Raw genomic sequence first — 25,899 nt, forward strand, 5'->3', positions numbered from 1 at the left:
CAGTCATCAAGGCCCGCCCATGCCCCGCCTCCCATCCGGAGACACGCCCCCTAGAGGCCTGCGCGCCTCGGAGTCAAGTTCTAGCCCCGCCTCCAACCGGGTTGGCCTCCAGGCCAGGCGGCTGCGCGGTTGGGTCAGAGAGGCCCTCGCAGACCCGCCTTTCATCTTGTCCGCCCCGCCCCCAGGCTGCCCTCAGAGCCGCCTGATTGCAGTTCGGCCTCGTCGCGTGGGCCCAGGCGGAGCTCCAGGAGCAGAGCCGTGCGAAGGTTGCAAGGCGCGGGTACCGCTAGTCCCGGCCATGTCTGGCTCTCACGCTCCAGAGGGAGACTGTTGCTCACGGCAGTGCCGCGCGCAGGTAGGGGCGGGGCCGCCGGTGCCCTCTCTTCCCAGGAGGCGAGGCGGCGGCGGAAGCGAGGCGCCGGCCGGGTGGGGCTTTACGCCAGAGTGGACGCGACCACCGTGCGCCGCCTCTTGCCCCGCGTGTGGACCTGAGGCCGTGGCCTACGCGGCGAGATGTGCTTCCAGTGCTGGGGTTTTTCGGCGGCGAGGGCTGGGCAACAAACGTTGAAAAGGGAAAAATAACTGAGGGGGAGCATTGGGCGTCTTTAATGTTGTGTTTCAAAACCATTTAACATAAAGACAGGCCTTCGGGGAAACGCGAAGCTCTGGAGTGGAATTGGAGCTAGGACTGTGCTCTGCTGCTGTTTTCCTGCGCCCTGGCGACCATCCATCCCTTCGTTTGCCGCTCAGTAGGCAGTGGGAACACATCCGCGGAGCCATCTCTTCTGACTGTAGCCAGCAGTTTTACTCTGTGCAGTTGTTCTGTGACTACCTCGGTTTAGATTGATTATGGAATGATCTTTAAAAGGATTTTTCCTTAAGCCGAAAAGGAAAATCCACCCTTGGGCTGCGCATACCGTTTCATTCTGAAACACCCACGTGCTCAGGGTGATGATTAAGGGCTTGGCCTTGGGTATGGAGGAGATCTAGAGGAATAAACAATTACAACGTGAGAAACCTTGCTTAATTAAGAGGCAGAGAGGGAAAGCGCCCCCCGAAACTCACTTCTTTATTTCTCCTGTTATTATCTCTTGGGGCTGAAGGTCCCAATTAAAAAGTAGTAATGTGGCAGGTTTTATTGGGAAATTCTTGGCAACCACTATTCTTGTGTGAATAAGTGACATAACAGATTAGCAAAGTCTCTTATTTGTTTTCCTCTTCCCACGTACTACAGTTTGTTTATTCCTCATTTCACTGCCATTTAAAAACTCGCCCAACTGTCTGCCTCTTCAAGGGTTAGGTCAGTACCTGCTGGAGTTACTGACTTTCAACACACCCTGAAAGGAGTTGAGAGAGGAGATCAGTAATGAGATACTCTAGGAAAAACTGGCAAAGCAGGCTGTCCGACAGTTGTTTTCAAGAGAATATTTTATGAGTCTTAATTTTTTGCATTTTTCTCCTATCTAGAAAAGCACTAAAAGAATTAACGGAGACGTCTGTTCCTCGTGACTAGCATCAATCTTCTGGTGATTAACATCAACCTTTGGCCAAAATGTGGGCTTGATTCCATGTAACTCCCCTTCACTAAAATAATTTACCTACTGACCTCCCTTCTCACCACTTTGGATCAGTTCCTCAGTACTGAGAACCCGTCTCCCTGCCTATAGTCCTCATTTTGCCCCCAATTAAACTGAACTTTGGGGTTGTGCCTTTTTTTTTTTTTCCCAGTCAACATGGCTTTTTAAAAACTATCCCCTGGAGTATAAATTCCGTTAATGCAGTGACTTTGTTTTGTTCATGGCTGAATTCCCAGAAGTGCTTCATGCATGGTAGACACGCAAGGAATACTTAAAACTGGTATCACTATCCACTTAGCAACTCAGCCAACTGAAAACTTAGAATTCCTTGAAGCCTGTTTTCTTTAGGTTTTCTTAGCCAAAGCCTATCCTTTTTAACTTATTTATCTTTCAAATCCATCTCCACCATCACACTTTAAGATTTATTTTTGAAACTGTTTTGCACAGCTGTCTGGTCTGGTCTTTTGCTTCCTTGGTCCTCCTTCAACCTTTTCTCTTTACTACCCCTATAGAAATGTTTCAAAAACAAGATGTGATCCAATCATCTTCTACTTAAAACGACTCAGCAGTTATCAACCATCTGTAACATAAAGTCCAAACTCCAGTGCATGGCATGAAAGATCCTTACAGTCTTTATCCCTACCTGCCTCCATTCCACAGAACCTAATTCTGGTTGCAGGTACTTAAGTTTTCTCTGACTGAAATGCCTTTTCTCCTCTTCACATACCTGCATACTCCACCACATCATTTATTAAGACTTAGCCCAGTATCCCTTCCTCTGTGGTCTTTCCCAACTCCTGCTCCCTCCCACCAGTAGCTTCTACTCTCATAATGCCCTGGACCATCTTGTTATATATTGTTTTGTGATTTCACAACTTTTACTAGAGTTTGAGCCCTCAAGGGTAAGGATTTCATCTTACTCATTTTTATTTCTTCAGGGTCTTCAGTAAAGGTTTGTTAAGTGAACGAATGAGAATGTTATTCAATAGGTACACAAAAAAGGTACAAAGGGCAATTGCCATGACACAGAGTTTGAGGAAGAATCACTTCTGCCTGAGAAGATGAGAGAAGGAATCATAGGGGAAGTGGGTGTGAAGGCTATAAGCAAGAATTTGACAGCTAGAATTGGGATAATTGGAGACCCAGCATGAGCAATAACAGTGCAAAGAGAAAAAGATGTATTCTTGGCTGTCAAGATAATGTGTCTTAGTCATCTGTTGCTGCATAGCAGGTATTCCAAAACTTAGGCATAACACACAATCATTGTCTCACACAGTTTCTGACAATTAGGAATGCAAGAGAATTTAGCTCAGGGTTCTGGCTTAAAGTTTCTCGTGAGATGGCAGTCAAGCTGTCAACTAGAGCTTCAGGCATTCAAACCTTGACTGCAACTGGGATGTGCTTCCAAGCTCACAGAGTTACTGGCAGCCCTCTGTTCCTCCCATTTTATTGGCCGAAGCCTCAGTTCTTCCCTGTATGGTCTTCTGCCTTGGTAATACCCTATAACATGGTAGCTGGTGATCCAAAGGAGAGCACAGAAGCTGTAATCTTTAGTAACCTGATAGCGGATGTGACATACTATCACTTCTCCGTCTGTCTTAACACAGACCAGCCCCATACAATTTGGGATGGAACTCTACACCAGGATGTGGAAACCAGGAAACTGGGGTCATCATTAAGGGCCATCCTGGAGGTTGATAACTATGTAGGTGGACTAGAACTGAGAGATTCATGTAAAAAAATGAAAATATTTGAAAGTTAAATTGGAGCAAAAAAGCAGAAGGGCTTAAATAACAGACCCAGGACATGGTATCTGAGCATTAAATGATTTGAGGAAAGTTTAAGTGATCAAAGTAGTGTATTATACTAGTACTAAAAATAGAGTGAAGGGTAAGCTGGAGGGAAATGGAGAAGTGGTAGGCAAAGAGGGCAAATAAGAAAAGATAATGTTCATCCTCACCAAATATGAGTCTGTGAGAGCTTTGCACTACTATTATAAAGTAAGAAAAGCTAGGATGATGGGAAAGTGAATTCCACAAAATTAACTGCATTCAACTTAAAGGACTACCTTTTATTCTGACATTATCCATCCTACTCTTATGTTAAACATGCACTTTCTTTTTTGAAGAATGTGATAGTAGACGATTATATATAATGTTGTAACTTGGCAATCTTATGTCAGTCCCTAAAATTTAAAGAACAACGGCATCAAAAGCTACTGATCGTGAAATTCAGAAGTCTAGGAATCACTCATCCAGATTATTAATAGAAGGAACTCGATACCAGAAGGAGTCACTAACTTGCCATAGGGCACTCAGCTAGTGGATATCAGAATTAAAGCCAGGCTCCTTGTGTTATCAAGTCCAAGCTTGCTCTGTTCACCGCACGATAGGCCAATGGATCGAGAGACAAGGTGTTGAGGCAAGGAAGAAGCTTTAATTGGGGAGCCAGCAGACTGAGAAGATGGCATGCTAACACCTCAAAATAACCATCTTATTGGGGTCTGGATGCCAGTTTCTTTTATAGTTTAGAGAGAAAGAAGCAAGGAAGAACTAAAGTCGAAAGGCAAAATGGAGAGGGAGATGCAGTGGGGAAGTAAAGTGAACAGGTCTTCAGTCTTGCAAAAATCTCCAAAGAAATGTCCAGTCTTCAGAAGGAGTGTGTTATCTCTTCAATGAGATGCTTCAACAATAAGTGAACCAATACCTTCCAGATGTTCAAGCTGGATTTAGAAAAGACAGAGGAACACGAAATCAAATTGCCAACATCTGTTGAATCAAAAGGCAAGAGAGTTCCAGAAAAAACATCTATTTCTCTTTTATTGACTATGTCAAAGCATTTGACTGTGGATCACAACAAAGTGTGGAAAATTCTTCAAGAGATAGGAATAACAGACAGCCTTATCTGCACCTGAGAAATCTGTATGCAAGTCAAGAAGCAACAGTTAGAACCAGACATGGAACAGTGAACTGGCTCCAAATTGGGAAAGGAGTATGTCAAGGCTGTATATTGTCACCCTGCTTATTTAACATATTTAGAGTACATCATGCGAAATGCCGAGCTGGATAAAGCACAAGCTGGAATCAAGGTTGCCAGGAGAAATATCAATAACCTCAGATATGCATATGATACCACCCTTATGGCAGGAAGCGAAGAGGAACTAAAAAGCCTCTTGATGAAAGTGAAGGAGGAGAGTGAAAAAGTTGGCTTAAAACTCAACATTCAAAAAACGAAAATCATGACATCCGGTCCCATCACTTCATGGCAAATAGATGGGGAAACAGTGAGATCCTTTATTTTCTTTGGCTCCAAAATCACTGCAGATGTTGATTGCAGCCATGAAATTAAAAGACGTTTGCTCCTTGGGAGAACAGCTATGACCAACCTCGACAGCATATTAAAAAGCAGAGACATTAATTACTTTGCCGACAAAGATCTGTCTAGTCAAAGCTATGGTTTTTTCACTAGTCATGAATGGATGTGAGTGTTGGACCATAAAGAAGGCTGAGCACTGAAGAATTGGTGCTTTTGAACTGTGGTGCTTGAGAAGACTCTTGAGAGTCCGTTGGACTGCAAAGAGATCCAACCAGTCCATCCTAAAGGAAACCAGTCCTGATTATTCATTGGAAGGACTGATACTGAAGCTGAAACTCCAATACTTTGGCCACCTGATGTGAAGAACTGACTGATTTGAAAAGACCCTGATGCTGGGAAAGATTGAGGGCAGGAGGAGAAGGGGACTATAGAGGATGAGACAGTTGGATGGCATCACCTACTCAATGGACATGAGTTTGAGTAAGTTCCAGGAGTTGGTGATGAACAGGGACCCCTGGCGTGCTGCAGTCCATGGGGTCTCAGAGTCGGGACACAACTGAGCAACAGAACTGAAGTGATAGAGATTCAATTTATTGCTGTAGTGGATATTACCCAGCTTCTCTTTATTATTTATTTGTAAATCCAGGATTCCTGATTATTTTCATGGTTATGTGTTTTGAATTCTCTTTGGTAAACAAAGTTGTACAATTTTTTTGATTCCCTCATTAGTTGATGGGCTAAAAAGCCTTTCACAGGTTTTCATTTTACGATTGTAAGAGAGTCCCCGCCAGGAAAACCTCTGAGAAATACATGGCTCTATTATGCTTAAGTTGAAAGAAAAGGTGGAGGAGATTAGAGCCATGGCTGTCTGTGAGCAGGTATCTCAGTGACATTTGAGGCCTGATTTCCTTAAAATAAATGTTGTGGTCTGGACTTGGGTTGGAAAAGAATTTCCAGACATGAGACAGCATGAGAGGGAGATAAAGTTTATTAGAGTGGGAGATGCTATTTAGAACAGCAGGCCAGCTCAAGGGAGAACTGATGTTGAACAGGGTCCTTAGTCCACTTTTATACCCAGGGTACAAGGAGTGGGATAGGGGTCTTGCAGGTCATTTGCTGATTGGATGAAGCACGTATACTGGGTGGGGCGAAAAGTAAGGTAAATACCTTCTTCCTATGGGGTTGGAGGGGAGACAGGTTATACTGCTCAGGAGGACCTGAAATCCATTAATAGTTAAAACACATTGGAGGGAAGTGTGATAAGGGTCTGGTTTTTCTGTTCCTGCATTCCAAGACCCTCCATGGTTTTATCTGCTCTTTCATTCTTGGGTCACAACAATAACTAGATTGAAATTTTGGGGAAATGAAATATTGATTCAAAAACTGTTTAGGCCTTAGTTTTTAATATATACAAAATAACCCAGATGGATGGGGTGGGGAGGGAGGTGAGAGGGGAGTTTAGGGTGGGGAGGGGGGACACATGTACACCCATGGCTGATTCATGTCAATGTGTGGCAAAAACCACCACAATATTGTAAAATAATTAGCCTCCAATTAAATTAAAACATGTATCAGTTCAGTTCAGTTCAGTCACTCAGTTGTGTCTGACTTTGCAACCCCATGAACCGCAGCAAACCAGGCCTCCCTGTCCATCACTAACTCCCAGAGTCCACCCAAACCCATGTCCATCGAGTCGGTGATGCCATCCAACCATCTCCTCCTCTGTTGTCCCCTTCTCCTCCTGCCCTCAACCTTTCTCAGCATCACAGTCTTTTCAAATGAGTCAGCTCCTCGCATCAGGTGGCCAAAGTATTGGAGTTTAAGCTTCAACATCAGTCCCTCCAATGAACATCCAGAACTAATCTCCTTTAGGAGGGAGTGGTTGGATCTCCTTGCAGTCCAAGGAACTCTCAAGAGTCTTCTCCAACGCCACAGTTCAAAAGTATCAATTCCTCGGTGCTCAGCTTTCATTGTAGTCCAACTCTCACATCCATACATGACCACTGGAAAAACCATAGCCTTGACTAGGCGGACCTTTGTTGGCAAAGTAATGTCTCTGCTTTTTAATATACGGTCTAGTTTGGTCATAACTTTCCTTCCAAGGAGCGTCTTTTAATTTCATGGCTGCAATCACCATCTGCAGTGATTTTGGAGCCCAGAAAAATAAAGTCAGCCACTGTTTCCACTGTTTCCCCATCTATTTGCCATGAAGTGAAGAACATGTACATGTATATACAAAATACTGTTAAATGTTCCCCCCAATTGTATGGAACCTGTACTGTAAGAAATTGATTGCATGCTAACTTTAGATATAGCTTTCAAAATCCTTATTCTAAGTGGAAAAATCAGACTTAACAATAACAAACAAGTAATACTATTGGACCATCGAAAAAGCAAGAGTGTTCCAGAAAAGCATCTATTTCTGCTTTATTGACTATGCCAAAGCCTTTGACTGTGTGGATCACAATTAACTGTGGAAAATTCTGAAAGAGATCGGAATACCAGACCACCTGACCTGTCTCTTGAGAAACCTGTATGCAGGTCAGGAAGCAACAGTTAGAACTGGACACGGAACAACAGACTGGTTCCAATTAGGAAAAGGAGTATGTCAAGGCTGTATATTGTCACCTGCTTGTTTAACTTATATGCAGAGTACATCATGAGAAATGCTGGACTGGAGGAAGCACAAGCTGGAATCAAGATTGCCAGGAGAATATCATTAACCTCAAATATGCAGATAACACCACCCTTATGGCAGAAAGTGAAGAAGAACTAAAGAGCCTCTTGATGAAAGTGAAAGAGGAGAATGAAAGAGTTGGCTTAAAGTTCAACATTCAGAAAACTAAGATTATGGCATCCTATCCCATCACTTCATCGCAAATAGATGGGGAAACAGTGGAAACAGTGTCAGACTTTATTTTTGGGGGCTCCAAAATCACTTCAAATGGTGACTGCAGCCATGAAATTAAAAGATGTTTACTCCGTGGAAGGAAAGTTATGACCAACCTAGACAATATATTAAAAAGCAGAGATATTACTTTGTCAACAGAAGTCCCTCTATCAAGGCTATGGTTTTTCCAGTGGTCATGTATGGATGTGAGAGTTGGACTATAAGAAAGCTGAGCACCAAAAAATTGATGCTTTTGAACTGTGGTGTTGGAAAAGACTCTTGAGTCCCTTGGACTGCAAGGAGATCCAACCAGTCCATCCTAAAGGAGATACCTGTCCTGGGTGTCATTGGAAGGACTGATGTTGAAGCTGAAACTCCAATACTTTGGCCACGTGATGCGAAGAGCTGACTCATTTGAAAAGACCCTGATGCTGGGAAAGATTGAGGGTAGGAGGAGAAGGGGACGACAGAAGATGAGATGGCTTGATGGCATCACTCGATGGACTTGCGTTTGGGTGGACTCTGGGAGTTGGTGATGGACAGGGAGGCCTGGTGTGCTACAGTTCACGGGGTCGCAAAAAGTCGGACGACTGAGCGACTGAACTAAAGTGAATACTATTGACATTCAGGGGAAAGCTAAATACTAGCTAAATCTTTCTTATCGATTCTTATAAAGTAGGTATTCTGATTTTTACTTTTCTCACCATTCTGGGCAACTTAAATGACTGCATTTTTAGTAAATATACCTCTCTTGCTTCCTGCTGCGAAGTGATTATTTTTTTGAAATTGTAATTTTGTGGGTTTGAATGAAACTTTACTAACAACAGCTGCCTTATCATTGTTACTCCTGTAACAGGAAGCTGGCTAATGATTCTAATACCTCAGTACTGGAAAGACAAAAGAGAAACAGAAGGCCCTTAATAACAGGCTATTTCCTACAATGTTTGCAACTTGCTGTCCAAATTGATGGTTTTAAGCATTGAAAACTGCAGGAGACTTCTCATTGACTGCATTTTAGTATGTAATTAAAATATCATTTATATTCCTAAAAAAAGGAAATAGCAAGTTATACAAGGCATCAGTAATTTTGACTAGATTTAAGAAGGAAAAAATTAGAAAAACCAACATAGCTTTATTACTCACTTTAATTCAGAAATTTTTCATTTATTAGAGTGGAAAGGAAATTAGCATTGAGACACACATTGTGCTGCCTGCCTTATATCTATTATCAGTTCAATTCTGTCACTCAGTTGTGTCCGACTCTGAGACCTCATGGACTGCAGCACGCCAGGCTTCCCTGTCCATCACCAACTCCCGGAGCTTACTCAAAATCATGTCCATTGAGTCGGTGATGACATCCATCTCATCCTCTGTCACCCCCTTCTCATCACACCTTCAGTCTTTCCCAGCATCCGGGTCTTTGCCAGTGAGTCAGTTTTTCACATCAGGTGGCCAAAGTACAGCTTCAGCGTCAATCCTTCCAATGAATATTCAGGACTAATCTTTAAGATGGACTGGTTGGATCTCCTTGCAGTCCAAGAGACTCTCAAGAGTCTTCTCCAACACCACAGTTCAAAAGCATTAATTTCTTCGGTGCTCAGCTTTCTTTATAGTCTAACTCTCACATCCATACATGACTACTGGAAAAACCATAGCTTTGATAGCTTATGGTGAACGATGTTGGATTCATGATCTCCAAAGAAGATTTAGCTTTGGGACCAGGGCCCAGGCTTGATCACTCAAGAGCATTTGTGTAGCAGAGTTTTACTAAAGTATAAAAAGGGACAGAGAAAGCTTCTGACGCAGACATCAGAAGGGGGACGGAGAGTGCCCTCCTTGCTAGTGTTAGCAAGGGAATTATATACTTTAATGAGTCATTACAGTAAATCAAAAGAATGTCTCAAGGTTGTAAAGATCTTACTGGACCCACTCCCATAATTTACATTTTAAAATAACAGGATTAGCCAGAAGGTTTTCAGGAAGGAGAAACTGTCATCAAGCAGGATACATTGTGGTTATATAATCCCTAGTACAGGGAAAAAAAAAACAAAACAGCCAAAGTTTGTCATTTCCTCCTCCTTGAGAATTCCAGACCCCTCTCTCCTCAGGGACCCATGGACTTCATATCAATGTGCCTAGGAATTGACTCTCAGTTTTGACCAGATGTACCTTTGCTGGCAAAGTAATGTCTCTGCTTTTTAATATGCTGTCTAGGTTTGTCAGCTTTTCTTCCAAGGAGCAAGTGTCTGTTAATTTCATGGCTGCAGTCACCATCTGCAGTGATTGTGGAGCCCAAGAAGATAAAGTTTGTCACTGTTTCCATTGTTTCCCCATCTATTTGCCATGAAGTGATGGGACTGGATGCCATGATCTGAGTTCTCTGAGTGTTGTTTTAAGCCAACTTTATCACTCTTCTCTCTCACTTTCATCAAGAGGCTTTTAGTTCCTCCTTGCTTTCTGCCATAAGGGTAGTGTCATCTGCATATCTGATGTTATTGATAATTCTCCCAGTAATCTTGATTTCAGCTTGTGCTTCATCCAGCCCAGCATTTCACATGATGTACTCTGCATATAAGTTAAATAAGCAGGATGACGATCTACAGCCTTGACGTATTCCTTTCCTGATTCGGAACCAGTCTGTTGTTCCATGTCCAGTTCTAACTGTTGCTTCTTAACCTGCATACAGATTTCTCAAGAGGCAGGTCAGGTGGTCTGGTATTCCCATCTCTTTAAGAATTTCCCATAGTTTGTTGTGATCTGTGCAGTCAAAGGCTTTGGCATAGTCAATAAAGCAGAAGTAGATGGAACTTCTGGAACTCTCTTGCTTTTTCGATGATCCAACAGATGTTGGCAATTTGATCACTGGTTCCTCTGCCTTTTCTAAATCCAGCTTGAACATCTGGAAGTTCACGGTTCACATACTGTTGAAACCTGGTTGGGAGAATTTTGAGCATTACTTTGCTAGCATGTGAGATGAGTGCAGTTGTGTGGTGGTTTGAACATTCTTTAGCATTGTCTTTCTTTGGGATTGAATATATCCATTATATGTCATTTTAATCCTCAACATGTTCTCATTTAATGGATGAGTAAACTGAGGCCTGGGCTTCCCTGCTGGCTCAGTGGTAAAGAATCCATCTGCCAATGCAGGAGACACTGTTTGCATCTCTGGGTAGGGACGAACCCCTGGAGAAGGAAATGGCAACCTACTCCAGTATTCTTGCTTGGAGAATCCCATGGACAGAGGAGCTTAGTAGGCTACAGTGCAGGGGGGTCACAAAAGAGCCAGACACGACTGAGCAACTAAACAACAACAGCAGCAAAACCGAGGCCCGAGGTCATGTAAGCAATTAACCCCGAAGCCTGTGCTGAATCAGAACTTTAAAAAATGTCAACTTTCCCATATCCTTAATTTTATATTCTTAAGTCTGCTCCATCAAATTATCATTAGCAATACTTATCTAAAATATGTATGTATAATATTAACAGTGAATATGGGAAAATACCATAATTTCGGATACTCATATAAGAAGCTGAAAATGTTGTCGGTTCAATAATAACCCGTCTTTGGACTCAGATATTTTTTTCCCCTTTACCCAGTGCTGAGATGTCTATAGGCAGGTTTTCTGACTGATTTGTTGCACAATGCGTCTATTTCTTGTTCACTTTAATCTGGAGAGCATAGTCCCTTGGGGTCCCTTGTGTATGTAGGAATTTTCTATTGGATGCCACGCTTGGAGCACACCTTAGGTTTTTATCTTGTGCGTCTAGTGACTTTCGTAGCTATCAAAATTGAAGCACTAGGTCACCAGAGTTTTGCAAATGCCTTCAAGGAAGTTTAAGAGCCTACTTCCCTCCCAGGTAGACTCACTCATTTCTTTAACGGCCTTGTGAAACTTTATTTTCCAGCCAGCTAAGCAGTATATTTTGAAATATTATTCAAAATAATTTATTCAGCTGTTTTAGTTGTTTTCAAGGTAAGGGTTGTAAATCATTACTGCCAAAATGGAATTCATGGTATTTCTTTATTATTGTTTTTGTTTTCATTCATTTTAGCTTTACCGAAGAGGAGGGAATGCTTTATTTTCTTTTTCTAAACAAATAATCACCAGACATATATAAAAGTGGGGCTTTTATTTCAGTTAGATTTATGGTACTGATTATTTCACCATCTATATAAATGTGGAATCATCATGTTGTACATCTGAAACATAATGTTATATGCCAATTACATCTCATATATTACTTATATAACATCTTAAACAGTAAGATGTTATCCCAACATATATCTTCATAGAATGGGGCCTAGAAAATATTAATTATGATTGCTTCTGAGTGCTTTTTATGTCATTTTCTTGACTTATATTCCGTAATGAGTATACATTGATTTTGTAATAATAGAAAACAGTATAATTACTATGGGAAAAGGAGCTTTTTTTAGAAAAAGAAATAAAATTGAACCAATACAGAGAAGATGAACAAATAGCTGTCATAGTATATATCATGTACATCATGCCTTAATGAGGTGTTTTGAATAAGATGTTTTGTTTAAAGAAATCTTCTGGGTAGACTGAAGTGTGCCTCTTTCAGCACTAGATTTTATTTTATTTCAACCATTCCAGTAAGACCCTTTGTAATATAATCTGGCATTTCCCCATCTCATTGTTATAACTTGTTCCTTAGTATTGGACTGTGTGGCCCTTTAACTGAATGATTCTAGGTTGCCAAATAATATGGTAGATCTGCTTTCCAAATGTTAAAAACAAAGTATATTTTGTAATAATTTTCTCTCTCATGGTACCCTCTCTATGGTAGATTGTCTTAAACTTCCTTAAATTGTTTTTTTACTAGAGATATCTACTATATATTATAGTAAGTATATACTATATAGTATATATTATAGTAAGTATGTAATTATATGTTATATATGTTATAGTAAGAGATCAAGTAACTTACTGTAATAGTTACTTGATAAAATAATGTCTATTTAGAAATCACTATCTTCTTTTCAAGGACAAGGAACATCCAAGATACCTGATCCCAGAGCTTTGCAAGCAGTTCTACCATTTGGGTTGGGTCACTGGGACCGGAGGAGGAATTAGCTTGAAGCATGGGTAAGTTCCCCGCTGATTTTCCATATAAGTAGACCACCAAGAGCCTAACGTGTATTATGTCAAAGAACAGCTGATGATCAGTTTCTTATGGTGCTCAAGGTATTTAGTTTCTAAATAGAGAAATAGGTATTTGCATTACCAAATGGAGTAAGTGTGCTCTAGATGTTGCATATATAGTAAATACCTGTGGACTTAAGAATCACAATTTGTAATCCAAATAATTTGGTCCTCAGTCTTTGGAGTACCAAAGTTAACTAACATGGTGCTGGATATGTTCATGTCTGGAACTATAAGGGATCCCCTCTGGGTAGATAGGATTTGTTTCAAAGATTCAGATACATATTTCACAGTCACTTAGATACAGATTGTTAACCATCCAAAAATCCTAAAAGTTACATTTTGAGTAAAAGAAGACAATATGCCTTTCTAACTACATGTATCGTTATTAATGGACTTAATACCTGCAGGTCCATCTTGCTCACAGGACAAAATAAAAGGTATTTAACTTGAAGTAGAAGGAATAAATAGTATTTAATTGTTCATCAGATTTATTCAGTGTCATTCCTTTAAGAGGATGAAAAAATAAGTAACCTACTTACAATGAAAACAAAGGTTGTAGAATCTCATTCCCTTAAGTGTTTCTGGAACAGGATTAATATTTTTCCCCTTGAAATGTTTTAGGAATACTAATTGTCTGGAGGCTGAATATTAAATTGAGTAACTTGATTTATTTCTTTATCCTAATTCACTTTCTTTAACAAAATTGGACTACTACAATATTTATGTGATATTGAATATATAGAGTAACACCTCCAAGGAGGCTGCATCGTTTAGAAAAGAATGGAATGTAAAATGTAATCAGTAATGATTTTTTTTTTTTTGGCCTCACAACATGCAGTGTTTTAGTTCCCCAACTAGGAATTGAACTCTCGCCCCTTGCATTGGAAGCATGGCTTCTTAATCACTGAACCACCAGGGGAGTTTCCATAATCAGAACATTTTGGACAAAAGGGACTTTGTGGCATACCACAAGATGATGCCACTGAAACTTCATGTGCTTCAAATTACCAAGAAACTCAAGAAATATAATTAAAACTGTAGGAAACAGTAGGAGAGGCCTTACTCAGCAGCTGTCAGAGTTCATGTGTAGGGAGGCTCTTGGTCTGCAAAGGTCCTGTTGCACGTAGTGTGTGGTACCTCCACTACATGGGTCCACTTAACCATCAAGCCAGTGCTCATGTGTATTTCATAATTTCTCAATCAGTATTTCACAGGTTTTCAGAGTATTTTGCCAAAACTTTCAAGTTGACCTGTTCACAACAAAGTCCTATAACAACATTTGTTGTTACTATAGTTGTTTCATTTTTTTCATTTAGGAGTTGAGTACTAGTAATTTTGTTTTTGAGCTGTATTATTTATAATAAATCATATTCTAAACCTTGCTTTTAGTAACCTGCTTTTTAATTGCATTGACAGAAATGCTAGTTTGTACATGTACAAAAAAGGGTTTCCCAGATGGGACAGTGGTGAAGAATCCACTTGCCAATGCATGATACTCAGGTTCGATCCCTGGGTCGAGAGGATCCCCTGGAGTAGGAAATGGCAACCCACTCCAGTATTTCTTGCCTGAAAATTCCATAGACAGAAGAGCCTGGCAGACTGCAGTCCACAAATTCCATGGACAGAGGAGCCTGGCAGGCTACAGTCCGTGGGCCCACAAAGAGTTGGACGTGACTGAGCGTGCACACACATACACAGGCACTGCGGTGGTAAAAAAAAATCCACCTGCCAATTCAGGAGACACAGTGGATACGGGTTAGATCCCTGGGTCAGGAAGATCCCCACTAATAGGAAATGGCAACCCACTCCAGTATTCTTGCCTGGAAAATTCCATGGACAGAGGGGCCTGGTGGGCTACAGTCCATGGGGTCACAAAGAGTCAGACACAACTAAACACATACACACACATGTACATATGTAAAAAACAAAAATTTCTACCAAGCTGAATTAAAATAACTTTTTATAATTGACTCTTAAAAAAAAAAAAGCAAAATTAAAAATAGAATGTAGCAAGGGGCTATTGCAGATCTCAAGAGGAAATTTTTTATCATAAAGATATAAAAGACTATGTATTTAAAATGTAGAACCAGTCACTAAAATTGCGTGTGGTTATGCTAAAGCACTGAAGGGCGGATTTTAAAATGAATTGACTTTGTAGCATTGCAGTCAATTTGTAGGGAAGTTACACTGTATTTGTAAAATGCTTGTTATTAGATTGTTAATTGGTGAGGAGTGCCACCTGGAGGTCACAGGTGAAAACAGCCACGATGGTATGTCACTGCATTTAGGATCTTACTAAATTTGTGCTTTATAGAGTAAAATGGGTAATTTGTAGTAAAATGTTGAATTTTCTCCCTAATATTTAAATGACTTTGTAGACCCATATCAATAATTTTATCAATGATATTAATATTCTCACATTAGTGAAAGTTTTTTTCTGATGCTTCAGAGCGGATATATTTGGAATGAAGCACAAACCCAATAGATTATGTTTCCATAATAAGTGTGGCAATAAGCCCTTTGGAGAAAATGAAATTACTTACATTTCCAAGGTTTGGCTACTATCAGTCCAGTTTATATGCTCCTGATGTGTGGTGCCACGTGAGAAAAGACAGCTTAAGACACAGATGAGTGTTAAATCAGAAGAAATGGAGGACCAAGAAAATAACAATAGTCAAGGCTATTCCAGGATACTTAGCAGCCATTGTGTTTAGGTTGGGCTCCTACCTTTCACATTTCACATTTCCTGTTTTCACAGCATAATGTTTTTATGTGTCAGAAACATTAATCCTGTTGTAAACTACTAGAATTAAAATTAATAAACCCATATTGTAGATAAGATAATTGAAGCATAATAAGATTTAAAGGATTTTTTTAAGTAAATAAGAGTAGAAGCAGTACATGTACATGTATTATGAACTCTTGCGTTTTGTCCCTCCCGCTCACCACATAGTGAAAGAGCAGGAAGTGTGGAGAAAATAAATTCCCAAACGTGATACCTTGAAACTCAGCATGCTTTCCGTTTGTGGCTTACAGTCCCAAGAAATACTTTGCTTTTAGTCTTTAGCATGTGTCCTTCCCCAAATAAAAGCTCTATCATCTTTGTCTTTTTATCCGGATATCTCCTTCCTTGTAGGTGTAAATATATTTTTTTCTAAAATCTATTTAGTTAATCTTTTAATCAAAATTGACCAAACTCTAAACTGATGTCTCTTTTACAGAGGTAGTAATAAGAACAGATTTAGCATACCAGGGAATTCCCTGGTAGTCCAGTGGTTAGGATTCCATGCTTTCTCTACTGAGGGCTTATTGACAGCAGACTGTTGTGAACTTTATCTGGGTCTCTTCCCGGGGCTGCTAAATACTTTCCTGCATGAGAAGACCTACAAGTCCACTCATCAGCAGAGGTGATTGGACTATGTATCACACATGATTCTAGAGTCCTCTTTCATGTTCTTCATGTTACATGAGGACAGAAGATTTGGATCTCTGGTATTTATAAGGGGTCCTTTTTAACAATATGATCCCTATGCATTGCCATTGGTTCTAGAGGAATGCCACTCTATGATTTTCTTAGGCAACAAAATTATAAAGCAATAACTACTTTGTGAAAATGAATGCTTGAACAAAGCTTACTGTGTTTTGTATTTCACTCTCTTTATCAGACTTTTTGGGCTTCCCGGGTGACTCAGATGGTAAAGAGTTAGCCTGCAATGCCGAAGACCTGGGTTTGATCCCTCGGTTGAGAAGATTACCCTGGAGAAGGGAATGGCTACCCACTCCAGTATTCTTGTCTGGAAAATTACATGGACAGAGGAGCCTGGTGGACTACAGTTTCATGGGATCACAAAGAGTCAGACACGACTGAGCGACTAACATTTTCACTTTCTTATCCGGCATTTATTTTCTAGACCTTAATTTATGAGTAGACCTTAAAGGAACTTCCATACATTTTGTCAGTTCCAAGTCTATAGGTTTATTTATAACCCCAACTTCAGCAGCTTGATGCAATATAGCCAGTCATCCTCATTTTCTATGGGAAACAGTTAATATTTTTTTAACTCTTTATTTTATATTGGAGTATAGCCAATTAACAATGTTGAAATAGTTTCAGGTGGACAGCAGATAGACTCATCCATACATACACATGTATCCAGTCTCCTTCAAACTCGCCTCCCATCCAGGCTGCCACATAGCACTGAGCAGAGTTCCATGTGCTATACAGTAGGTTCTTGTTGGTTATCCATCTCAAATACAGTAGTATGCACATGTCCAAACTCCCTAACTGTCCCTTCCCCCACCCTTCCCCCCGGCACCTGTAAGTTCGTTCTGTAAGTCTGAGAGTCTCTTGTGTGTGTTCCTGCCGAGTTGCTTCAGTCCTGTCCGATCCTTTGCAGCCCTGTGGGCTGTAGCCCGCCAGGCTTCTCTATCCATGGGATTCTCTAGGTAAGAATACTGGAGTGGGTTGCCATGCCCTCCTCCAGGGGATCTTCCCTACCCAGGGATTGAACCCGTGTCTCATACATCTCCTGCATTGGCAGGTGGGTTCTTTACCACTAGCGCCGCCTGGGAAGCCCGAGGAGTCTCCTTCAGAAACAGTTAATATTGATTTAGTGCCCCTAGTCCATGCCTCAGTGGCAGAAGCTGGAGCATGCAGGTGCTGATATTTCCTTCGTTTGCATTATTAACACCCTCTAGCAGCAACTGAAACTGATACATGAGCCAGAGGATCTTTGTTGAGGGTGGAGAGAATTCAGAGAAGATTTTGAAATTAATTTCCAAATCAAATTTGAAAGCAAATTGTGGTAATGCATCCTCCCTTAGCACAAGTGCTGTATAACAGAGATCTCCAGGTGTAACCATGCCTTTTACATTTTTAACTTTCTGCAATTGTTTCCGCTTTGTTACCATGTATTTTCACAAGATAGAAGTGTTTTTCAACTAGGAAGCATACTGTTCCACCCAAAAAAGTAGCCCAGGGTTAAAGCTGTAATTCAACCAGCCATCCAGCAGAGGTCTCTGAACTTCATGTTTTGTAGTAAGAGCATTTCAAACAACAAAATTAAACCTGATTCCTTGCAAGACTTTGAGTGAGCATATTTTCCTCTGATTGGATTTTAGAAATACTGTGTTCCATGTCTAGCAAGATCAACTCTGCTTATTGATGTTTAAAGATGCTAAAGACTTGTGTTTTCAGATTTGTATTTATCCTAACTAGATGAAAGCCTGGTTACCATTAATTTTGCACCATAAAAAGAAATAAAGAACTTTACCTGAAAATGTAGAACACAGAAGCAACTATCAACATTTTACTGTGTCACCAGCGTTATAAAGACATTAAAGTAGCTTGCTATTCTTTCTATATAGCCTATTCCATTAGTTGAATAAAGCTGCTGTTTGTATGACTTGATTTATAAAGATGATTGACGATTGGACTGCAAGGATACACTTTTCTTTTTGCAAAAGCAAAACAATAGAGTTAAATAAATACCAATTTCTATATTTTGTACCACCAGCAATGAAATCTACATTGCTCCTTCAGGAGTGCAAAAGGAACGGATTCAGGTATGGTAAAGGGATCCTTCTTAAACCTAAATGTCTGCTCTTCTCTACCTGATTATTGCTTTGTGAAATGGAATTAATAGTAAAAGAAATGTTAGTTTTGAAGGGAAATTATATTGTGATAATTTAAATAACTAATCAACAAACATTTGTTAAGTAACTACTAAATTTTTTTGAGGTGGTAATGATCCTGCACGTCACCAAGTGTTCTAAATTTTCTTTCAGCCTCTAGAGGGCAAAAGTGAATAGTGTAGTCTTAAATCATAATAAAAAATGATTGTAACTGCAGCATTGTAACACCATCTTTATTCGGCTAATAGGTTAATCAGATTGGACCAAATGAACCAAATTGACTCGTATTTAATCATGGCAAAGCTCTTCCAAAGTTATAAAACTTTGTTTCAAAATTTTGAGAGGACCCCTTCTGTATTAACACTAGAGTAATGCCCAGAATAGAGTTGAAACAAGTACACCCTAAATATTTAATTCTCTCTAAGGCATAATGCTTCATTAATAAATAATTTATATTATAGTTTATAATAAACCCTGGCAAATGAAAGTTACAAGTCAGAAATATGCATGTATTACTAGGAAAAACCTGTGGATCTACATAATTCCTTAGAACTTAAAAAATAATGTGCCTCATCGAGATGAGCATTTCTGAGTACCAGGTAAGATTCTCAAGGAATACGAAAATTTTATTCTCTATTTTTCCTCTTATATTGTGAAATATGAAAAAAATATATAATGCCCATCCTAAAATAGTGATTATATAAGTCTCTGAAATATAGTTATGAAATTACATGGCAAAACTGAGAAATTAAATCAATGAAATGATAACCTCATACTTGCATATTAAATTTTCCAGATCAACTTTTTCCTTCAAATTCTAAAGGTGGATTTTTTTAACTCTTTTGAGATTATTTTGGCTAGTAGAAAACATATTTTTATTTCTCAAAATGGCTACATATTTTTGAGGGAGAAACTATAATTATATAAATATTTAAAATGAGTTACACATATATCAACACTGTATATGTACACTATTGACAAACAAGAAAGAAGATATTTCTCATTGATGTTTTATGAAGTTTTTTCTTTTCTTTTTACTTCTCTAAATAGCCTGAAGACATGTTTGTTTGTGACATCAATGAAAAGGACATAAGTGGGCCTCCGCCGTCTAAGAATCTTAAAAAAAGCCAGTGTACTCCTCTTTTCATGAATGCTTACACAATGCGAGGTTGGTGGAGAATGTACTCAACATGAAGAATATTTGCAGAGTAGGCTCCCCTAAATGGGCTTCCCTGGTTGGCTCAGTGATAAAGAATCCTCCTGCTTATGCAGGAGATACATGGGTAGGGAAGATCCCCTGGAGAGGGAATGGCAACCCACTCCAGTATTCTTCCCTGGACAATCCCATGGACCATAATCCTGGCAGGCTATAATCCATGGGACTGTAAAAGAGTCAGACATGTCTTAGTGACTAAACAATAGAACTGCCCCCTAAATAATGGCAGTTATTGTTGTAATTCAAATTTCTTAAATACCTGCTATGTGCAAGAATTCTAAACGTGTTAATTGATTCAGTCCTCACATCAACCTCTGTGGAAGGTCCATTAGTACTTCGTTTTATACATGAGAGGACAGAGGCTCTGGGAAGATTTTCCCAAAATAAACAGCTAGTGAGTATTGGGGCCAGAATTCCAATCTAGATGAGTATGACTCCACTAGATTGTCAAATTAACCAACTAACTATTATATATACAATCTAATTCCTACTCTTAGTTTAGAGTTATACCTCTGCGAACTTGTGGTAGAAATTAATCAAACTACAAAGGAGGGAAAATCGTGGTCTTTTCTTCACTTCAGTGGGAGTGGTCCTCTCTTTTTTGAAAAATTTACTGTATGACAAAGTATGACTCATTTTATTAGTAATTCCCAGAAATTGTGGTAGAAAACTAACCTAGAAAGGTTGAACCTAAAGGACAATATAAAAATAAGAAAGTATAACTGAAGTACTGACTTAGTCAGTACTGAGTACTTAGTCAGTGCAATGAAGTCATAAAGACCGCGCTTTAGTATAGCCCCTGGATGAAATCAGTATACAGTGAATAATCATGCTATGGTCTGTTCCCAGACATTACCAGCTACTATTGACAGGATGAAACTTCAGCAGCACATTCTGCCAGCCTGAAGAATCTTTTCTAGCAGAAAAGCTAAATAAACTTCCAGTTGCAAAAATAGACATTACTGAGTTTTATAGCATACAAATTCTTTTTTAGGTAAACCCATTGCATCTATATCTTAAAATCCCAATCATCCCTTATGTCACCAAGATGTGGCCTACGCTATAAAGCCTATCTTGATCAAGGGTCAGGCTGACCTGGGTTCAAATCCAAGTTTTCAGCTACCGTCTAAAGTTGGACAGTGTATTTAAATAACCACGGACAAGTTATTTAGCAATCTCTGAGCCTCAAAGCCTTGACCGTTAGATGGGAGAGATGGTTGTTGTGATGATACAAAGAGAAAACATCTTTAAAGGAGACATAGGAATCCCTAAATGAGTGGTCATAGTATTATGGTAATGGCCTCCATTATTATAATAGCTGTACTTCAGACCATCTAAAAAATGTTTTTGAGCATGTATAAAGTATTGCGCACATTGTCCACTTGCTGGATACAGTTTAATGTTTCTTCTTTTTGCTTTCTGACTCTTCTATTAGTATTTCTCTTTCCTACCTCCCTTCCTCCTCTCCTACCCACTGCCAACTTATTATTCCAGGCCAAAAAAAACCAAGTCCATAACCATATATAAATGTGTGTGTGTGTGTGTATATAAACTCTTTAAAAAGGGTAATTTAGTTTTCACTGAGCATGTGACTATATTCTTCCCCCCACCCCCACCCCAGGAGCAGGTGCTGTGATCCATACCCACTCTAAAGCTGCTGTCATGGCCACCCTTATCTTCCCAGGAAAGGAGTTTAAAATTACACATCAAGAGATGATCAAAGGAATAAAGAAATGTACCTCGGGAGGGTATTACAGGTATTTCCGCCCCCCACTTTTTTTTTGCTTAAATAATTTGAACAGTATTTCTCCTTCTTGTGATAAACGGGATCCTGATGTTTATATGTATTTAATGCGATGCTATGGATCTGTGTTAGTTAATACCCCATTAATATTATACTTCCAGATCTATTCTCGGTGACACAAATCAGATGCCTCCCTTCCTTCTCCCCATTCCCAACCCAGCCTTGGTAAATAATTGCCAACATGGATAACGAAATGTTTGTTGGAGTAAAAAGAAAAGGCCTGGGCCGAGATTTCTGTAGAGATGGAAAGACTGTTTTCCTCTATCAAAACAACCCGAGAATAAGCGCTCCTCACCTTCACTTTGTCTTCAGGAAGTTTCAGCTCTGACTCAAGTTTATGCTTCGTTTGGATTTCATGTAGTATTTCTGGAAAATTTTCATTTGAAAAAATTTTTATAATTATTTTAATTTAGATCTCTATATGCTTATAATTTTCAGTGTGGAAAGGGGCATAGATAATATAGAACAGAGGCCCTTTAGACAAAATTAGCTAAATCTACCAGCACACAAAAATGTAGCCATTATTCATCAATCTAGAATATAGTGACATGAAGTGACATGCAGCATCTTGTTCCTGGGACTCAGGGACAGGCTCAGCATTTCATCTAAATGTTTGGGCATTCTTGTTCCTGGACCTTCACCTTTCTTAATTTCCTAAAGGGGCTGAATCCACTTTTTTTTTGTTGAGTTTCACTCAAGTGTTCTTATGGCAGTATGTTACTGTTACTGCACGTAATAGACAGTACGTGTTTAAACTAGTGTGCTGAGAAGTTCATTTGACTTGATTTTAGTTCATATTTATTGTGTGCCTAAAGCATTCCTCAGCACTGGGAAACACCTACTTACAGAAGTTAAATATTTAAATTATGAAAGTGTACATACTAAAGCATAGCCGCATACTGCCTTTTCCACGTCTGGGTCTTGAAGGAGAGGCATTTGTGTGTTAGCAATTTCATCGGCATTTGATTGCTTCAGTGAAGAAATAAAAATAGGTCAGAAGAACATGTGAAACGGTGGGTAGAGGAGCAGAGCACAGCAGAGAGCCTTTGGAACTTGTGGAAAAAAGAATGACGCAAACGCAAAGATGCAATTTGTTATGCATCACAGTGTATATACTTTTTATATATTATGTTGACTGTTTCGGAACTTAAAGAGTACAAAGTTTTTTGAGATGTTTTCGCACTTCTGTTTGAGCCTGGCTGGGAAATCAGTAACGGTCACTATCACAGTTCCTGGGCAGTGGTACTTCATGAGGTTTTGGGTAGAATCCTAAGTATCTGGTCAAAAGAAGGGGCAAAAAAGGCTGGATGAAGTAGGAAAAAGGAGGGAGTTTTTACATTTTCTACTCTACTTTTAAAAAATTTTTAAGTGCATCTTAAAAATAATGATAACTTTCAAATGTCTAATTCTTATTGGGGAGGTAACCATGTTAAATGTAACTGTCCTCCCTTTTGAAGGCAAGTGCCTACGGAAGGGTGAAAAGAACGCTCTTTGGTTAGAGGACTACCCCCGGCTCTGCTCCTGTAAAGAAGTAGGTCGGACTGGATTAGCTTTCAGGTCTTCTTTTAGTGTGGAATTATTTTGCACCTGCAGCTATTTCTGACTGTTGGGTGTATGGTAGAGGAAAATATAAGTTTGTGGTTTTCATGACCAATACTAGGAAAGACTTGGGACTAGCAATTTTTCCTTCCACATTTAAGGATATTTTATAATTACCTCTGTTTTACTTGAGTGAAATAATGGGCAACCTCATTCTGTTAATGATAATGATTAGCCAAGTTCTTTATTACATGACTGCTATTTATTCTGTACCTTCCCTAAAGTAGTAATTTCTGATAGTTTATTGATAGAACTTATTTTGGTTAAATTTAGCCATTACAGAGGGGGTGAAAAAGCAGATGATACATTAACAAGGCAAGAGAAGTTCATGTTTAAAGGAAAATATTTCTGAGTTTTGATTGGTTGTAAATGACCTCAGAAATAGTTGTAACTTTACCAGTGACAAATTGTTTGCTTAAGTATTATTACAGAAACAAAAAATGAAAAATGCATATTTTGATTTCATCACATGTACTTACTAAAAATAAGGTAAAAATAAGTTCTAACATCACAGATTTGAGAACATTCTAAAAATGTTATCATACCCTTAATGGTTCTCTCCAAAGGTTTGCTATCCTAGGAATATAACCACACATGTATTTATTTATTTGCCTATCCAAGACACTTTGGGGGTCCTGCAGAGGTAGAATAAAATGATTTCGTACTGTTGGGAAATTCCTGCTTTAAGTAGTTCAGTTGTTAATCCTTCCTATGTTCAAAACATTATGATTCTCTATGCTTCACGGAAATACTTGTATGATCTTGATAATTTCTTTGTTAGGTTTTGGTATCCGGTACAAATTTCTGCCACTTCTACTTAGGATTAGAACAATGCCTGCCAGATTCCCAAGGCGTCTTTTGATATAGTTGTTCATGCAGGATACACAGACTAACATGCAACATCTTGTTCATAATTTGGAGTGGCTTCTCTGATATAAAGAGAATGTCTAACTTATTTGAAAAAGTTATGAGTTTTATATATGAATCAGTTCAGTTCAGTTCAGTTGCTCAGTCATTTCTGACTCTTTGCGACCCCATGAACTGCAGCACTCCAGGCCTCCCTATCCATCACCAGCTCCTGGAGTTTACCCAAACCCATGTCCATTGGTGATGCCATCCAACCATCTCATCCTCTGTCGTCCCCTTCTCCTCCTGCCCTCAAGCTTTCCCAGCATCAGGGTCTTTTCCAATGAGTCAGCTCTTCACATCAGGTGGCCAGAGTATTGGAGTTTCAGCTTCAACATCAGTCCTTCCAATGAACACCCAGGACTGATCTCCTTCAGGATGGACTGGTTGGATCTTCTTGCAGCCCAAGGTTCTTTCCAAGAGTCTTCTCCAACACCACAGTTCAAAAGCATCAATTCTTTGGCTCTCAGCTTTCTTTATAGTCCAGCTTTCACATCCATACATGTTTTAAAAAGGAGAACAAATGGCATGTTTTGTCTTACAGATATGATGATATGTTAGTAGTACCTATTATTGAGAATACACCTGAGGAGAAAGACCTCAAAGAGCACATGGCTGTGGCAATGAATGATTACCCAGACTCCTGCGCAGTGCTAGTCAGACGGCATGGAGTCTACGTCTGGGGAGAGACGTGGGAGAAGGCTAAAACCATGTAAGTGTAAACCGGAGAACATCAGGGCCAGACACCACACTTTAAAGAAGTATGGTTTCTTTGGTGTCACTGGTCAAATTGGTTTAATCTGAATTTAAACCAATTTGATAGTTTATCATTATTATTTCTAGATTTTTTTTTCTTTTATATATTATTTTGTTAAGAAATAATTTTCAGATCAGCTGTTATTTGGCAAGGCACTGTGCTCTTTGATATAAAGAAGGAGCAACTGCTCTTGTTCTCTCAGCTGAGGGCTAGGATGATTTGCTACATTTATTTACAAAAATGGCACATAATAAAAAATTTAAATTTAGGTAAGTAGTATATCTTAAACTCTCTTTTATTTCCTGAGAAATATATAGTATGGTGGCATGATATGGTATGATTCTTTTTTTTTAATAATGTTAGAGACAAAATAAAAAACCCTTTGCATATAATTGAGGGGGGGCGGAAATTACCAGGGACAGGGTTCACTTGATGCAGAAGAAAAATGCGATTATTAGAAGTAGAGAACTCTGACTAAACACTTTCAATGCTTTTTATTTTTCTAAACAGGTGTGAGTGTTATGACTATTTGTTTGATGTTGCCGTATCAATGAAGCAAGTAGGGCTAGACCCTGCACAGCTTCCCGCTGGGGAAAATGAAATTGTATAAGTCAAGTGGAAGTTTACTATATAGAGAAATAAAGTTTATCTTAATTATTACATAAATGACATGAGTTTTTAAATGAATTGAAAATGTCTATGAAACTATTGATTTGTCACTAAACACTGCAGATTTTCTGACACTGGGTGATATTTCCTTACATTCTTATAATTTTAAATGACAATGCAATGGAATAAAATTTTTATAATGAATGCGTTTGGGTTTTTTGGCTGTGCTGTCCTGCATATGGGGTCCTAGTTCACCAATCAGGGATCAAACCCATGCCCCCTAGAGTGGAAGCAAGGAATCTGAACTACACAAGAAGTCCCATGAATGTTTTTTATGTTCATTTCTAAACCCCTTAATGGCAAAATATTTCCCTTTGAATTAATCTTTTTTTGTATATACTCCCAGAGAATTCCTATTACT

At 39.3% G+C, this 25,899-nt stretch overlaps 1 protein-coding gene across 1 annotated transcript; it reads left to right on the forward strand.

Moving 5' to 3' along the window:
- The first annotated feature begins 4 nt into the window (after positions 1–4).
- On the forward strand, positions 5–25,899 carry APIP (APAF1 interacting protein). Its single transcript, XM_065943959.1, has 7 exons — positions 5–355; positions 12,793–12,893; positions 18,470–18,518; positions 19,638–19,755; positions 21,425–21,560; positions 24,657–24,824; positions 25,380–25,899. The coding sequence occupies exons 1-7, from the start codon at positions 20–22 to the stop codon at positions 25,477–25,479; spliced, it is 1,008 nt and encodes a 335-aa protein (XP_065800031.1). The 5' UTR covers positions 5–19; the 3' UTR covers positions 25,480–25,899.

Source organism: Muntiacus reevesi, chromosome 9 (assembly GCF_963930625.1).
Source record: "Muntiacus reevesi chromosome 9, mMunRee1.1, whole genome shotgun sequence".
Classification (NCBI taxonomy): domain Eukaryota; kingdom Metazoa; phylum Chordata; class Mammalia; order Artiodactyla; family Cervidae; genus Muntiacus; species Muntiacus reevesi.

What these genes read in the sequence shown, in the direction of transcription:
- APIP (XM_065943959.1), top strand. Translation starts at nt 20, where the DNA reads ATGCCCCGCCTCCCATCCGGAGACACGCCCCCTAGAGGCCTGCGCGCC. An exon ending in GGAATTAGCTTGAAGCATGG is followed by an intron (nt 12,894 to 18,469) that starts GTAAGTTCCCCG and finishes TTGTACCACCAG; the next exon opens with CAATGAAATCTACATTGCTC. An exon ending in TGCAAAAGGAACGGATTCAG is followed by an intron (nt 18,519 to 19,637) that starts GTATGGTAAAGG and finishes TTCTCTAAATAG; the next exon opens with CCTGAAGACATGTTTGTTTG.